The sequence below is a fragment of the Octopus sinensis genome, linkage group LG2 (genome assembly GCF_006345805.1).
Source record: "Octopus sinensis linkage group LG2, ASM634580v1, whole genome shotgun sequence".
NCBI lineage: Eukaryota > Metazoa > Mollusca > Cephalopoda > Octopoda > Octopodidae > Octopus > Octopus sinensis.
The window spans coordinates 126,109,175-126,127,930 of NC_042998.1; the positions used below are offsets into that span (position 1 = coordinate 126,109,175).

The 18,756-nt window shown below is 36.1% G+C and overlaps 1 protein-coding gene across 1 annotated transcript in view; it reads left to right on the top strand.

The window, feature by feature from the left end:
* LOC115231543 (ancient ubiquitous protein 1) overlaps positions 1-17,945 on the top strand; it is a 47,747-nt gene extending 29,802 nt beyond the window's left edge. The window contains exons 5-12 of the mRNA XM_029801547.2: positions 1,413-1,485; positions 2,509-2,545; positions 2,795-2,839; positions 6,575-6,648; positions 11,696-11,856; positions 12,903-13,046; positions 14,166-14,305; positions 16,600-17,945. Of these exons, the coding sequence (XP_029657407.1) occupies positions 1,413-1,485; positions 2,509-2,545; positions 2,795-2,839; positions 6,575-6,648; positions 11,696-11,856; positions 12,903-13,046; positions 14,166-14,305; positions 16,600-16,734 (809 nt within the window). The 3' untranslated portion in view covers positions 16,735-17,945. The remainder of the gene's footprint in view (positions 1-1,412; positions 1,486-2,508; positions 2,546-2,794; positions 2,840-6,574; positions 6,649-11,695; positions 11,857-12,902; positions 13,047-14,165; positions 14,306-16,599) is intronic.
* Positions 17,946-18,756: the final 811 nt, after the last annotated feature.

The window sequence follows — 18,756 nt, forward strand, 5'->3', positions numbered from 1 at the left end:
ATGCAAGAAAGGATTAAAGTAATCTTACTTTTCTTGTAGCCAGTGGTGCTCATCAATACTAGTTTTTTTTTTCTCTCCTTTTCGGTTCAGTTTGATTCTCTGGCATGTCAAAAGTAATAAGTGTTTTGTCTATTTTCCTAGTTGATGATAACTTGAAGTATTCCTCTTGCTGATTTCAGATTACAAACAGATGAAACTGTTATATCTTATAATGTAGGTCAACAGGCAGCTCCTGTGCAATCTTAGTTTGCTGCTTGAGTACCAACATCATATTGTGTCATAAACCTAGTGCACCATCTAGCACTTGCTTCCTTCGATGTATGGATTCCGCAGGCTGCATCATCATCATTTAATGTCCATCGTCCATGCTGGCATGGGTTGGGTGGTTTGATCAGAGCTGGCAAGCTGGGGAGCTGTACCAGACTCCAGTCTGATTTGGCATGGTTCCTACAGCGTGATACTCTTCCTAATGCCAACCACTATACAGAATGTGTTGGATGCTTTTACATGGTACCACATGAGCACTTTTATGTGGTACCACACAGATGCTTTCATTTAGTACTGCACAGGTGCTTTTACAGGGCAGCATACAGACACTTTTACATGACTTTATACCACCAGAGGGACTGATCTTAACACTTCTGATGTGGAGTGTAGGTCTTCTTGAGTACATGAATTACACAATTTCCATTTTGATGATTTTTTTCAAGTACCCACTATACAACATTTTTCTCCAATTGTGGACATTTGCTTGTTTACCTCTTCATTTATACATTTTTTTCTTTTTTTGACCTTGTCTGAAATTTAATACCTCGAGTTTTTCACTTGTTTTCTGAAACACAAAATTCTCTTGCCGTAACCCAGTTACTTGTCTTTTTGAAAACTTCAGTAACTTCTAGTTTTAAAGCTGCTCTGTATTTCCTCTCTTTTATGGAGTGCATATTTACACGGGATTATGGCTAAATTGTAAAACTTCAGCTATATTCTATGGCTGCTATACTGAAACTGAAGTCAGCTTAGTAATAAAGAGACATTGTACCTGACTTTGCTTCTTCCATAATGAATTTCAAGAAACTAGTAACCTGATGTTTGTTTGATTTGCAATCAAAACACAATAATTGGCTAGCACAAAACAAACAAACAAACAAGCAACAAAAGCATTTTCACATTGTAGCAATTATATATTGGATAATTCCTTGATTCCATTATTTATGAAGAACTAGAGTTGACTTTTACAGAAGATATATAAAAATTTCAGATTTCTTGCTAAAAAATAGTCAACTGTTATAATGATTATATACAGTAACTTTTGTTGTTGGTTGCAAAAGTACAAGTCCTACAATTGTTGGGTAATAATAATATGATTGATAGTCTTTCACACTAGTTTATTACTATTTTTTATACACTTTCAGGTTCCAATATTCCTTTATTAGTTCATCCTGAAGGAAGTTCTACTAATGGACGTTATGGCTTACTAAAATTCTGGTAAATATTCTTTAACTGAATTTTTTGTTGTATGTTATTTACATAGTCTTACTTTAATTAAGTTATAATATTAATCTCAAAAGATGTTTCATAAATGACTTCTGTAAAAAAAATACAATAAAGATTAAGAAATGACTTCTGCCAAAAAAAAAAAATACAAGAATAAGAAAGAATTCTCTCCCTTAGATTTCTCACTTGCTCTTGCCTTATAGTGTATTAATCTTTTGGGTAGAAACCCCCTTCGGTCATGAATGGGATTGCACCTAGAAAGTTACCCTCCAAGGCACAAGTCCGAGCAGAGTTGTTTATAGAAGGCCAGTGGTCACCCATGCATACCAGCCTCCCCACTTCATGCCACTGATGTTTTCCAAGAGAAAGGCAAAGGCCAATACAGCTAGGCAGCAGTGACTTCTATTTATTTGCTCATTAGTTTTTGAACTATTTCTTCCATAATGTATGTTGCTTTTTCTATCTTTGTGTTGTAATTGTTTTTATGTCTGTATGTGTTATTATTTTTCTTTGGCAACATCCGAGTCTGGCCTATTAGCAAATAATTCTATATGAAATAATTCATGGGACGCAAACAGAACATTGAGAACCCAAACAATAATGTTTCAATTCATTCTTAATATGTTCTGGCAAATTAAAACATGAATCTGTGAGTGATCAGATATTTGTGTTCGAATCTGCTAGAACAAATTAGTATGTATATGTTATACTTTTATCTGTACTTTCATGTAAAAGTATATACATTACTGGAGGTGTGGTCAGTAGGGGGTTCCATCTTATACATTCATCAGGAATTTTGGGTATTATATTTATTGGGTATTAATCTTAAATGTGGAATGATTGTATAAGAATAGTTTATTTGATATGATATGAGTAGGCTCTAACTAGATAATTGTTATGTAATACACTGGTAGAAGCATTCTTGTCATAATTAGTCTTAAAATGATATTTCTATTTTTATCTGTATGTATGTATTTATGAAAACTGAAATGAAATTATTGTCATTACTTTCAGCACCTGGCCATTTTCACTTGACTTTCCATTACAACCTGTAAGCAGTAGTAAAACTATTTTCCTTTCCTGTTTAATTTTCAAAACATTTTGCTTAAAAAAAATGAAAATGCATTAAGTTGCCTTTAAAAGTGGTAATCTGTCTGATGACAAAGCTAATATATCTTCTAAATACTTAAGTCACAAGTATTTTTGTGATTTTTCAGTTTTTAATACTTTTAATTAATGCAGTTTTATTATAAATTAAAATTGGTATTATCCTAACAAATCAATTTCAAATTAATTTCAGATGACTCTCCATGTATCTCGGCCAAATATTTTTCAAATTGCAGTGGTAAGTTCTTGTACAAAATTTTATCTTGCTGTTATTTATTAACTATATTTTTAAAAACTCAAATTACTAATTGTTAAGCAGTCTTTTTTCATGTATACATAAGTGTATTGTCTTTACTGGCTCACAAGACAACAATATGTGAACAACTAAATTAAAAATAGTTGTGTGCATGTATGTGCCTAGGATGTCGGTGCACTTGCTTTTAATGATTCAGAAAAGAAAGAGGCTTGGAGAAGCCATTAGGAAAGACTGCTGAATGTGGAGAATGAATAGGAGGAGGAGGGCCTGCCAAATGTTGACCCAGTAGAAGGACCAGCTATCTGAATAGACAGCTCCCTTGTAGATAAAGCAATTAAGGGTATGAAGCCAGGAAAAGCCCCTGGCCCATCAAGAATCACTGCTGAGATGCTTAAAACATCTGGTGGTGTGGGCTATGGCCTTGTCACTTGCATTGTAAACCAGGTGGTTCATGATAGAATCATACCCATGACTGGCATTGCAGCATCATAATCAACTTCTACAAGGGTAAAGGTGATTCTTTAGATAGAAATAACTACAGGGGTATCAAACTGCTAGATCAGGTGATGAAGGTCATGGAGAGGGTCATAGCCCAACTCATTAGGGAGAGAGTCTTCTTAGATGAGATGCAGCTCAGTTTTATGCCAGGTAGAAGCACCACTGATGTCATATTCCTGGTTTGACAACTGCAGGAGAAATACCTAGCTAAAGATAAACCCCCATACTTAACTTTTGGAGATGGCCTTTGACAGTGTCCCCCAATCTCTTACCTGGTGGGCAATGCAGAATCTGGGGATTGACGAATGGTTAATAAGGGCTGTACAGGCCCTTTACAGAGATGCCGTTAGTAAGGTTAGGATTGGCAATGAGTATAGTGAAGAATTCCAGGTAGAAGTAGAGGTTCACCAAGGTTCAGCCCTCAGTCCCCTTTTATTCATCATAGTCCTCCAGGCAATAACAGAGGAATTCAAGACAGGTTGCCCTCATAGCAGAATTACTACCAGAACTAGAAAAGAAATTTCGGGTGTGGAAGCAAGGTTTAGAATCAAAAGGCCTTAGAGTCAATATAGTAAAGACTAAAGTTCTAGTGAGTAGGAAAGCAAACACATCACACACACCCTCAGATAGGTGGCACTGCTCGATGTGTGGAAAAGGTGTAGGTAGAAACTCCATAAGATATACCCAGTGTAAGCTATGGACACATAAGAGGTGCAGCAACATCAAAGGAAGATTAACCAAGAAGATAGCTTTTGTGTGCGGTAGATGCACAGGAGCAATAAACACCACAGATGCTCAGAAAACAGATTCCATCACACTCCAGGGGGAGAAACTAGAAGTAGTTGATAGCATCCGCCACCTAGGTGACCAAATTAGTAGTAGGGGTGGATGCTCAGAGAGTGTTACCACTAGAATAAGAATAGCCTGGGCAAAGTTTAGAAAGCTTTTACCCTGCTCAGAGTGAAAGGTAGATTGTACGATGCATGTGTACAAACTACCATGCTTCATGACAGTGAAACATGGGCCATGACTGTGGAAGACATGCGTAGATTCAAAAGAAATGAAGCTAGCATGATCTGCTGGATGCGTAATGTCAGTGTGCACACACAACAGAGTGTAAGTGCCCTGAGAGAAATGTTAGACATAAGAAGCATAGGATGTGGCGTGCAAGAGAGACGTTTGCGCTGGTATGGTCATGTACTACGGATGGATGAGGAGAGCTGTGTGAATAAGTGCCACTCTCAAACAGTTGAAGGAATCTGGAGTAGAGGTAGACCCAGGAAGACATGGGATGAGGTGGTGAAGCATGACCTTCAAACGTTGGGCCTCACAGAGTCAATGACGAAAGACCAAGACCTCTAGAGATATGCTGTGACTGCGAAGACCCGGCAACTACAGTGAGTTCACGGCTGTATCCTACACCAGTTTTGCATAACCAGTCCCAGCCCATTCAAAAGTACCTTGGATCGTAGGGTGACCTGCTGTGCTTGAGGAGACCTATTGAGTCAAGTACATCATCATCATCATTTAACGTCCGCTTTCCATGCTAGCATGGGTTGGACGGTTCAACTGGGGTCTGGCAAGCCCAAAGGCTGCACCAGGCCAGTCAGATATGGCAGTGTTTCTACAGCTGGATGCCCTTCCTAACGCCAACCACTCCGAGAGTGTAGTGGGTGATTTTATGTGCCACCGACACAGGTGCCAGACGAGGCTGGCAAACGGCCACGCTCGGATGGTGTTTTTTATGTGCCACTGACACAGGTGCCAGACGAGGCTGGCAGACGGCCACGCTCGGATGGTGTTTTTATGTGCCACCGACACAGGTGCCAGATGAGGCTGGCAAACGGCCACGATCGGATGGTGCTTGTTACGTGCCCACAGCACGGAGGCCAGTCGATGCGGTACTGGCTACGGCCACGTTCGGATGGTTTTCTTGTGTGCCACGTGCCACCGGCACTGGTACCACAAAGATACAAATTCCATTGATGTTCATCTATTTTGATTTGTTTTGATTTTCACTTGCCTCAACAGGTCTTCACAAGTGTCACAAGAAGGAAGGTATGCACAGGTGGACTGACTACGTCCCAGGTAGGGGCCATGGGTTATGGCCTGACTAGTCTTGCCGGGTCTTCGGATGGTGTTTTTATGTGCCACCGACACAGGTGCTAGATGAGGCTGGCGAAATCAACATAAAATGAAAATCAAATGGAAATTGTAGTGGTGATACTCGTGCCAGTGGCACGTAAAAAGCACCATCTGAACGTGGCCAATGCTAGCGCCGCCTTGACTGGCTTCCATGCTTGTGGCATGTAAAAAGCACCAACCGATCGTGGCCGTTTCCAGCATTCTCTGGCCCTTGTGCCGGTGGCACGTAAAAAGCACCCACTACACTCATGGAGTGGTTGGCATTAGGAAGGGCATCCAGCTATAGAAATACTGCCAAATCAGATTGGAGCCTGGTGCAGCCTCCTGGCTTTTCAGACCTCAGTCGAACCATCCAATCCATGCTAGCATGGAAAACGGACATTAAACAGTGATGATGATGTTTATATGTCTTCATATTTATATAAGTGATCAAAGGTGGCAAAGCAACAGAAATTTGAACAAAACATTCTTCTTCACCATATTTTGTTGTTCAAAATTTTCATCCTTGTATGTTGACGTTCAAATCTTACCAGCATTACCTTTTGCCTTTCATCTCTCTTCCAAGGGTGATAAAATAAATGACGTGGTTAATTCTGTTGACTATACCACATCTCTACAAATTTGCAGCCTTCTGCTAATTGAAGAAATTAATTTAGGTAATCTATTAGATTGCAACTGAGTAAAAGTTGGTTGTCACTAACAAATTAAGACCCACAGGTACATGCATGTCTTATTTATATTGAATATTTGTATTTTATACATGTATGCATTTGTTCATCTATCTATCCATCCTTCTTTCATTCTTACCTTCCTTCCTTCATCTTCAATCATAACTGACATGGATCTGCAATACACCATTCTTCCATTCATTTCACTTGTGTATTACATACCATCCGTGAAGCCCAGTGCTGTGAAGTTGTAATTTGAATACTGACACACTGCTTTTAAGTCTTCAGTGTACGCTAGATATTCAGTACAAAGTCTGCAACCTGTACAAGAGATTACTGTCATAAAGAATCATTATCAACTTCAAATGTTTAAAACTAGTCTCATTATGATTCTTATTTTTTACAGACGACCTTAAACAGCCGATGGTGGGAGGATCTCTTCTGGTGTCTTTTTGTGCCAGTCACTTGGTTTACAATCAGGTGAGACATCTGAATTTATTTTATTCAAATAAAATTCTTTATTTGAACACTTGAGGCTAAATCATCTGGGCTAATTTCATTCATTGGAAATTCTATACAGTCCTCATTCTGTATAAAATTGTTTTTTTATATACTTTTCTCATTTTAGTTTTCCGTAGGAATTTTGCAGTATTCTTTTTCTACTAAATGATTAGTATATTATTATTTATATGATAATATAGATGCACTCCTGAAACTCTGACATGATCATATAGGCTTATCTCAGGCTTCATAATGGTGAAAAAAATAAGATACATTTTCTCATGGACAGAATGCCAATCTAATGCATAGCTAGACATACTGGAATATATAGAATTAAGTGTACTCTTTATCTACAAAACAAGGTTTTCAATAGAGCTGAACATTAGACCTATGACTAGAGCTGAACACTAGACCAATGATTGTCATCACTATCATGATCATTTCACTTTTAAAACTATTAGTTAGAATGTATCCAATTGCCAGTCAAACAAAGTGAGGCAAATTGATACAATTTTTTTTTGTCTTTTCTTAACTCATCTGAGGAGGAATAGTATCCATAATGCAAATTCTTCAAGACTTGTGAGATGAATGTTGTTGATATGCAAAATGAACTGGTGCTCACTTGTTAAAAAAAACATCAGTTAAGAAATCCCAGAAGAGCCTCAGTTCTAAGAAAGAATGGTTGTTAAAAATATTTAGTACAGAGATGTAGAGGTGACAAGTGGAGGGATGATTTGTGAGCTTGATGACAGGATGTATGCAGCTAGCTTGTTCAACAAAGCAAAGATCATTGAATAGCTGTATAAGATAGAGTGAAAAGAAACATAAGCTAATAACTGTAGCACTTTGGTGACCATGTCTTAACTAATAAACCAAATTACTGTTATTTTTAATGTAGTGTAGGACATTATGTATGTAAGAACACTACTATACCTGGTATGCAAGCAATATTCCAATGTTAGCTATATTTTAAATTTGTACAGGGTTTTACTTATAGTAAGGGAAAGTTTCAAGCAGACAAAGCAAGTTATTGAGGATTGTTTCCATCTCCTTTTGAAATGTATGAAGGGCAGGCCAATAGTGTTTGTATGATCAGAGAGGTAACTTTTCTTAGGAATGAACTTACCACCTGTACTTCCATAGTTTGAATAGATCCATGTAAAGAAAAGTGAATCAAATAGCTTGATATGGAGAGAAACTGTCTCTGGACTACAGTTTAACCGTTTAGCATTTAAACCAGCCATATCCGACCAAAATATTCTACCTGCTTTGTGTTCAAATTGACCAAATCTGGCCCCTCACACCTATCCTACAATGTCATTCTAAAAATAAACTACCATGTCATCATGACGAATTTGAAACAATGTGAATAGATGAGCATTACATTTAACAAGATAATCTGAATGCTAAAGGGTTAAGGGTAATTGTAAATACAGTCAGAATGGGTTGCCATATTGAGTTAGTGGTTGGAAATTATTTCAAGCTTAACAACTGTGTGTATTTAGTGGTGAGACAGGGAAGTTGTCAGTTCTGTTCTCAATCAAGTAGACTTGGGCAAAAAGAATAATGTATGTTACAGGTAAAGAAGATAGTAAAATGCCTGTAGTTATGTCAGTGATGCAGCTCCTTTGCCTTCCAGCTATCATATTTGTGCTAATTTAACGAAAATCTATTAAAGAATATTAATCTCTCTCTCTCATATATGCATGCACGCACTACACAGGTTATATTAATCCATGAATGTCATACAGTTAAGTGGGAAAGGAAGGATAACTATTTGTAAACATTCATTCACTTCCAGTTTGTATGCAAATATTCAAATTTTGCAAAACTTTCTCATCCACCAACATTTACATGAAAATTCATGGTAAACTATTAACTGTATAATAACCACAAAGCAATTTCAAACATCTCGCTGGTGTGCTTAAAGTAGGAACCATGTACTTTAAATGCCTAGCTTTTATATTTCCTATTTTGTTTTTTAGAACAGATAGTTACTTTTCTTAATTTGGACTTTTCAGCCTGGATGTTCTGCTTACAATTAATCCTTTTCGTTCTGAAGTTAGAGGAGCTCAATATTTTTGTTGTAACATTTGAACTATAACCTTTTGGTTGGTAGTCCAGCACTTTAAATGACCTGGATCTCACTTGCATTTGATTTTTAGTTTGGTTTCTACAGCTAGATGTACTTCCTCATATCAGCTAATTTACATTGTGTACTGGGTATGTTTTCATGATTTCAGCTCTATAGAGGTAGCAATGTTCTTGTCATGAGTACATGGATCTTGTGATTCCTTGTCTCTGCTTATTTGCCAGCCTCTTTACAAAGTGAGATGCGTAAGTGATAGAGACATTAATGATAGTGGTGATGTATATACATATTTAAGCAGTATACAGTTCAGCGTTCACAGCTATTTATAAATGAAAGTATCAATAAAAATTATGGCGGTGTGGGAAGACTTATATTAGATGAGTTTAACATAATTAGCCCTTCAGTATTCAGATTACTTTGTCAAATGTAATGCTTATTTATTTACATTTTTAAAAATTCATCATGTATTGCCTTGTAGTTTTGAGATTTCAAAGATTAAGTTGTTTATTTTTAGAATAACATTGCAGTCTTGGTGTGAGAGGCCAGATCTGACCAGTTTGAACATAAAGTAGATGGAAAATTTTGCCTGTTTAAATGCTAAAGGATTAATAGTTAGGATTTATAGATACTCTGGAAATCCACCAAAATGTAGTTAATTTTTTTGTTTAGATCTCATCTTTAAGAAACCTACAGAAAAATTAAATTATATTCATAAATTATCTAACCACATAAAGAACATTTTTAATAACTTAGAAATATATCCCTAGTAATCTCCAGATTATCTTCAAATTAAGGAATTTCTATGGAAGATTCAAAGACTATAATGAAGTATTAGGAAGTGAATTTACTGAAGAAACAACTCACTATGAAAATACCCTGAACCTTTCATTTGTGTGGGATGGAGTTTGCTTCCCAACCACATGGTTCCAGGTTCAATCCCACTGTGTGGCACCTTGGACAAGTGTCTTCTACTATAGCTGTGGACCAACAAAAGCCTTGTGAACAGATTTGGTAGACAAAAACTGAAAGAAGCCTGTTGTATGGGTGTGTGTGTGTGTGTAGCTTTGTGTCTGTGTTTGTCTCCCATCACTGCTTGCCAAGCAGTATTGGTGTGTTTATGTCCCTGTAACCTAGCAGTTCAGTGAAATAGTTCATTAGAATAAACACAAGGCTTTAAAAAAAGGACTGAGGTCGATTCATTCAACTAAAATTCTTCAAGACAGTGTCCTAGAACCAGGGACGGTCTCAGTTGGGTTGGTAACAAAAAGGTTAAATTTCTGAAATATAGATCATATAGATGAAAACTGCATTTGTGCCTGTGTTTGTCCCCCCACAACCACTTGACAACTGGTGTCAGTGTGTTTATGTCCCTAATACTTAAAAATAAGTACCAGCCTTAAAAAGAAAATAAGCAATGGGGGTCAAATAGTTCATCTAAAATTCCTCAGAGTGGAGCCCCAACATGGTTGCAGTCTAATGACTGAAACGAGTAAAAGATATATATATATATATATATATGGCTAAAATATTACAATGGGTTTTTTTACTAGAACTATGTTTCATCAGCCTGTTGGGCCACAGCTGATTCTATATTGTAAACAAGACACAGGCTTGGGTGTAGGGTAAGAAGCTTGCTTCTCAACCACATGGTTCCAGGTTCAGTCCAGCTATGTAGCACCTTGGGCAAGTATCTTCTACTATAGCCTCAGGCTGACCAAAGCCTTGTGAGTGGATTTGGGAAATGGAAACTAAAAGAAGACCATCACATATATACATATATTTATGTGTGTGTGTCTGTATTAGTCCCCCTTCGCTGCTTGACAACCGGTGTTTGTGTGTGCGCCCCCGTAACTTAATGGTTCAGCATAAGAGACTGATAGAGTAAGTACTAGACTTAGAAATAGTAAGTCCCAGGGTCGAATTATTCGGCTATAATCTTTCAAGACGGTGCTCCAGTATGGCCACAGTCAAATGACTGAAACAAGTAAAAGAATAAAAGTGCTTCATTTGATACATTCTGTTCTTAAAGTATGTGAACTCAAATATTTTTCTTATCAATTCAAAAAAAAATTTATATGTTTAAAACTGTTTTTTGAAGAAAATACATTGGTTGCAGTAGCATAATGCATGTGCCAAAATTCCATATTGAACATCTGTAATCAGAAAGTCTACTTCATCCATGTGACGCTACATGGGTGAAGAGATGTAACTTCCACTAGAAGTGACGGACATACTAGGACAGAAAACAGAGGATATATAACATGTTCAGAGCAACCATGCACATTACATATTGTAAAGCACAATGTAATCTACAAGCAGGTACTAGGCAAGAGTATAGATTGATATGTGGGTCAAACCTGGATGTTCGACAAATTGTTTCTGTGCATGCATCTGTTCAGTCAGCACTGACAGAGACTACACAATAACAACAATACAAAACAAAATGCTACTCAAACAAGTATACCTTGTTTATGATAGTGCAGAAAATGTGTACCAGTTTGGCTGCTGTTGAAAATGGATTAATAATAAATCTTCAATATAAAGGGTGGGTCAAAAGCCATGCACCGAAACATTAGACATTTTATTTATATTACATTATTATTGTTATTATTCATTTTGTTTATCATGTAGAAGTATGTGTGTATTCATCATTATTTTTATTTGATTTTAGAAAAATTGAAGCATGTCTGATACTTCTGGAGCATATTGAACTTATTGGTGCATAACTTTTGGCCCATCCAATATATACAGACACACACATACACACTTGGTTAAGTGTAACATATTAACTGTAACTGTTTGTCAAAATCTTAACCTGCATGCTTCTTACATTTTATAGATTTTATAAATGAAACCGCATTACTTGGTTTTAAGATCCAAATTGTAACATATCTTCCTCTTTTTTTCTTTTTTTTTTTTTATCTCTATTGTTAGGTGTTTACCTGTGATGGAAAAGCCTCTATCTGTGTCTGCTGAAGAGTTTTCAGAAGATGTTCGACAGAAAGTTGCTGCTGATTTACATTTAATTGCTACAGATTACACAACAGCAGATAAGGCTGAACTACAAAAAAAATATCTCAATAGCAAATTTCAAGGTAAATGTTCACCAATAAACACTTTTCTAACTTAGTCATTATTATTAAATAGTGGTGTTCAAGAACTCGTGTAACATAATTTCAATTTTGAATGATTTTCTTTTAAATATAATGGCTAACCTTCAACTTTTTTGCCATTCAAGGGGTCTTTTAATCCAATACTCTACGTGTTATTATTTATAGCTTCATCTATTTGAAGTTACACCAGTAAAAATAATTCACTATATTTTTATATGTATGGACAAATATATGTATGTGTATAGGTGTAGGCATAGCTGGATGACAATGAGGTTTGCTTCATAACCTCATGATTTCAGGCTTCTTATCACTGATTGTTATAACCCATGTAATGTTAAAATTTGCATGTTTAGAAAAACAAAACACCTAGGTTATCTACTCATGAAAACCAACACTTACATTAAGGTGAATGTAAGGTATCTCTGAGTAATTAACTAGTGTCTAGCTTTCTTAATATTACAGCCCATTGTAAGGCAGCAAGCTGGCAGAATTGTTAGTATGCCAGGCAAAATGCTTGGCAGCATTTTGTCTGGCCTTACATTCTGAGTTCAAATTCTGCCATGGTTGATTTTTCATTTCATTCTTTCTGGGTTGATAAAATAAGTACCAATTGAACACTGGGGTTGATGTTATCAACTTACACCATCCCCTGAAATTGCTGGCCTTGTGCCAAAATTTGAAATCACTTTTACAGCCATTAGGCTGTGGTTAAGGTAAATAATTCTCCTTACTTCAGCCTTCTTGCCTTACAAAGTAGGTTCATTTTTACTTGGCTGGGTGGTTAGCCAACCATCATATTCCTTACTAGAATACTTGGTTATGGTATTATGTGGCTTTTAACCATGGTGTTGTTTCTAAAGGATGCAACAGCTATGGTAAGATGTAAATTTGTGTCTCTATCAGTATGCTATTACTTTAAGTGTATGTCTGAATATGCAAAAAGTAAAGAGTAAATTTTTTTGTTATTTATACATGGAAATATATATTTGCATATTTCTTGGTAATCTTATTTATATTATTTAAATCAGATGAGATCACTGAACAACACCAACAACATAAAGACCAAGATACTGACTTACTGCTGAATATGGATGCAGAGATGCGAAAGATGGTTACCCAAGTACAGGATGTGTTGCCTAATGTATCAATTAAAGAAATTACTAAAGTCTTAGGTTTGTTATTCTATTTCTGATTTCTCATAATTTTTTGTTTTATCAATATACAAATACAAACTTTTGTTTGCTATTCTTGATATTTCGGTAATTGGTTAACTGAAACTTTATTTTTATCAAATACCTCAGTAGAATTTGAAATGATTAATAGTTGCAGTCTTTTGAATTAAAAGCAAAAATATTTCTTTATCTATCGATATTTCACACTAGGCACTAACATGACTATGTAGTTAAAAAGTTCACTTTGCAAGCACATGATCTCCATTCTGTCCCACTGTGCAGCACTTTGAATACGCATCTTCTACCATAGTCCCAGGCTTACCAGTACCTTGTAACTAGAATTGGCAGGGGAAACTCTATGGAAGCATGTGTGTGCATGCATTTGCACAAATGTTAACATTCCAACCAGCTGCTCTATGCTTTTGAAGACCAGCTGAATAAGAAAAAAATCATTTGCATGAAAAACGGTCATAGAGGCTGACACAAGAAAGGTATCTCCTCATAAAAATGTTGTCTCAAATATGCTAGCCCGGAAATACGGACATTAAATGGTCAAATAAATATTTTAGTTTTTTTCATTTTTGTTTAATTATTTATATTATGTCCCACAAGTAAATAAATGTTACATTTATGAAATACATATCTTGACTGATGGTGATAAATTTTTATTTGGTATTTTCGAGAAAAAGTACTTCAAAATCGAGGTCTGCAACAGTTTGAAAGAAAAGAAAGACAAACATAGGCTGCATTAAAATAGCAATTTAGGCAACTTAGGTTAACTATGATTTAAGCATAAACATTAATGTAGTTTCTGACTTGTCCTCACAATTCTTGCGTTACTAACTTTACTAGTCTTAGAAATTATTCCCTTTAGAAATGGACAATCCAAGTAGAGAACAGCAACAAAAGAGACCCACTAAAGTCATTTCAATATTTTAAAGAATTGAATGTAATCATGGTGATGAGGAACCAATAAACTATCATTGGTTAATGAAGATGTTTAACTTTTGTTAGTAATCTGTATTATTGGCTCTAGAATATAGTTGTGAATTACGAAATAGAATTGAGAATGAGATAAAAATCTCAGCGTTTATTATATTTTGAAACCTTTATTTCTAGCTCAAACGAAAGATGTTGACACAACAATAACCAATATTTTGGAAACTCAAAGCACTTCAGAAAATAGTAAATCTACTTCTGGTTCTTCATCTGAAAATATATCCAATGGATACACGACAACAGAGGCATTACCAGCTGCTGTAAGTCTTCTAAAAGATTCATTTATTATATTTCTGGCTGATGCCAGTACCGCCTGACTAGCACGTAAAAAGCACCATTCAGATGTGGCTGATGCCAGTGCCGCTTTACTGACATGTAAAAAGCATCATTCGAGCATGGCTGATGCCAGTGCCATCTGACTGGCACCTGTGCTGGTGGCACGTAAAAAGTACCATTCAAGCACGGCCAGTGCCGCCTGATTGGCACCCATGTCAGTGACACGTAAAAAGCACCCACCACACTCTCGGAGTGGTTGGCATTAGGAAGGGCATACAATGGTAGAAACCTTGCCAAATCAGAATGGAGCCTGGTGCAGCCCCCTGGCTTACCAGTTCTCACTCAAACTGTCCAACCCATGCCAGCATGGAAAGCGGACGTTAAACGATGATGATGATGGGTTTACACTAGTATTTTATATCATCATGGCTGTGTGGTAAGTAGCATGCGTACTAACCACATGGTTCTGGGATCAGTCCCACTGCGTGGCATCTTGGGCAAGTGTCTTGTGAGTGGATTTGGTAGACGGAAACTGAAAGAAGGTCATCGTGTGTGTGTGTGTGTGTATATATATATATATGTTTGTGTGTCTGTGTTTGTCCTTATAACTTAGCAGTTCGACAAAGGGGACCAATAGAATAAGTACTAAAGGCAGTGCTCCAGCATGGCCGCAGTCAAATGACTGAAACAAATAAAAGAATTTATATATTTATACACACGCACGCACACATATACGAAGTCACTGTTTTTCTTTTTATGGGTGCCTTTAAGCAGGAGTTGGTTGAGAAATAACTTAAAGTTAAGGTATAACCTTATTTCAGTTAAATGAAAGCACTTAGAGTGTAGGAGTGGGTGTATATGATTCTAGTAAAATACTAAGTGTTTATTGATGCAGTTTTGATGATAATAATAATAATTTCTGCCACTAGTACAAACAACGAATTTGCAAAAGAGTACCATAGTCAGTTTAAGCATCCCTAGTACTTACCTGGAATTTGATTGATCCTGAGAAGATTAAAAAGATGAAAGTGAAGCATATCAGACTAGAAAGAGGCACGACTAAATACCATAGGCTGTTCATATTTGATACAGTTCTATTTCTACTGTTTTATTGCCTTGTTAATATTAATAACAATAAGCCTCGACTGGCTTCCGTGCAGGTGGCACGTAAAATGCACAAATCCGACCGTGGCCTATGCCAGCCTCGCCTGGCACCAGTGCAGGTGTCACGTAAAAAGCACCCACTACACTCACGGAGTGGTTGGCGTTAGGAAGGGCATCCAGCTGTAGAAACATTGCCAGATAAGACCGGAGCCTGGTGCAGCCTTCTGGCTTCCCAGATCCCCGGTCGAACCGTCCAACCCGTGCTAGCATGGAGAACGGACATTAAACGATGAATAATAATAATAATAATAATAATAACAACAACACAGAAGTCATTAACTGTCCTACATCTTTTGATCGAAAAAGTTGCACATAGCAATAGTGCCCAGAAGAAACATGGAAAGTTCTGATTAGGATTTAGAATATCACTGATATATATATATAAATATATATAATGAAGAAATAAGTGATATAGATATCCATTTTCTACAGCTCAAGCAATTAGCACTCTGATAGAGCTTCAGGAATATAAAATTAAGCAGGAGAGAAACAAATTCAAAGGTCGATGTATATATTCATTCAATCCATATTAACAAAATTCTCCATGGTATACAATATACATACATAGATGTATTCATCTATATGAGATATAAAATTTCTAAGAAACTTCGGGAGAGGGGATAAGTATATTACATTGACTCCAGTACTTAACAGGTACTTATTTTATTGACCCCAGAAAGATGAAAGGTAAAGTCAACCTTGGTAAGATTTGAACTCAGAATGTAAAGACAGACAAAATGCCACTAAGCACTTTGCCCAGTGTGCTTACGATTCTGCCAGCTTACTACCTTTTTGATACATATAAATAAATGTTGGTAAGTGGTTCAACAAGTACAGTTTTCTAAAAGATCTAAAAGTGATCTAAAAGATTTTGTAGTGTTGGTCTAGGTTAGTAAGCTTCTGTATAGTCATGCAACCTGCTCAGTATGTAGCAGCCAAATCTCCCTCAAAAAATTTTTTTACATTCTCTTTAAAATATGAAACACTTCAAATCGTCATACATTGCATACTGGAGAGATCACATTATTTCTATCTCTGATCTCTTAATCCCTTAGTTTAATTATTTTTCTTTGACTCAGGAATTTTTACTATATTATTTGCATTTCTATTTTAGGATACACCAAATGTCTACAAATCTGTAGCATTCTCATCATCAGGAAAAGTCCGGCAGCAGTCATTAGAAGAACGTAAAAATCAAATGTTATTTAATGCCCGTCAGAGATACCTTCGAAAGCAGAATCTTAATTGAACATTACTTGTAAGGGATAGAGGAGACAACAAGTGTTTTGTTACTTGGTTCCTTTCTCCTCTCCACATAGCTACATCTTATTCCTCACATCCTACCCTTTTTTCCCCTTCCATCTCTTTTTGCTTCTCCTTCTCATTCTTCTCTTACCTTCCATCCACACTTCTTTGATGATGCATTCTATTTTGTGGTTGTATCCATTTAGTTTGTCTCAATCACCATCAATGATTGTTTCCCTGGAATCTTGCTAGCAATATTTTGATTCTTTCAAAGAAAGTATTTGATCAAATGTTGGAGGAATTTGCCAATGAAGTACACCCTTGTTACAAGTGAACTGGGCCTCTTTAGAAATTTGGTAGAAGTCAAGAGGTGGGCATGTGTGTGTGTGTGTATGTGTGAAAGAGGGAGAAAGAGCATGCAACCATTTGCTTGCCTTGAGTTTTTATGTTTTTATTTTACTTCAATATTTTATTTTATTTCAAAATATTTTGGTTTGGTTTAATTTCATGCAAAAAATAAATACTGTGGATCCAATTTTTGCTGTGAGTTTTTAACATTCTGTGTAATCCCCTTGTTTAAATAGCATGGCATCAGGGTTCAGCAGCTACAAACAAATCAGCTGTACAAACATTATATATATATATATATACATATATATATATATATAATCCTGTAATTCTCTGTTAGTGTGCTTTACAAGCATTTGTGTGCACTGCTGTGGAGTTTGGGATTTTTTTTTTGTTTGTTTTTGTTTTTTGTGGATTTGAAGTTCTTACAGAGTGGATTGTGTATGGATGTACACACACTAGGCAAATTGAAGTTAAGATAATTCAACACATTTGAAACATTTTGATGTTTTTGCAGGTTTTTATTAATTTTCCCCCCTTATTTTTCCTTTTAGTTCCTGTTAAAGCTTTGGTTTTTCAGAAATTTAAACTTTTTAAAATTTGTGTGTGTATATAGATAAATACACATGCATAAAACTTTACTACTCTATAAACTCCTTTGGAAATATGGGAAGAATATGTGTATATATATAACTTGGTTATAAAGATTTCCATAGTTGTTGACTGTTATTAAAAGAAAAGAGATGATCCAGTGGATTGGAAGCAATAATGGATCAAAACACACTTGTTCTAATGGATTGGAGGCAAATATATGAAACGACTAATTAAAATTCAAGACTTCTGGCAATAAAATATTTTTTACTGAGTTATATTCTCTTTATTTTTTTGACTTCTGCCTCACTAAACTGCTTTGATATTTTGTGAACACTATCAGACTATGAACTGTGAAGTAAGAAAGTGACTGGTCAGCATCAGCTAATTTATGTGGGAGAGCTGTCTACACTTGAATAGACATGTAATTTTAATTGATGATTGGTGCAAGAGTGCTGTGTGTGCAGACAGAGGAAGGTACCGGGTAGAGAAAATTATGAGGAGAAAATGGTGAATTTTTCTCTACTGTAGATCACTTGACCCATTTCATTATGCCAAAAAAAAAAATGAATATTAAAACAATGGCATTGATGAATGCATATGTGTGTATAATCCTTGTCATCAGTGTCATGCTGGCATAATCATTAGTGTGTTGGACAAAGATGCATAGCAGCATTTCTTCCATTCTTTATGTTCTAAGGTCATTTGAATTAACCAGCCTCCGTCCCTCTAGATTGCTGGCCTTGTGCCAAAATTAGGAAGAATTATCACTGTCATTTTATGTTAGCTTTCCACGTATTCAACAAGCTGTCATTGTCTGAGACAGTTCATAGTTGGAGCTACTGTTCTAGATGGGATAGAGAACCACATTTTACACTTTTATTTTTTTTTACCTTGTTTTTTTATGGCTGCTTTTTTGCTATAATAGTAAGGAAAATATGAGAGACATAGAAAGCTTGCAATAGTCTTCAAGAAAAAATAATCAGGTTGACCATTGCCTAATGTGAAGAATTCAGTGGCCACTGTGTGTGTGTGAAAGATTTTACAACCATCATCTATATGGACATGGGTTAGATGAATTGATGGG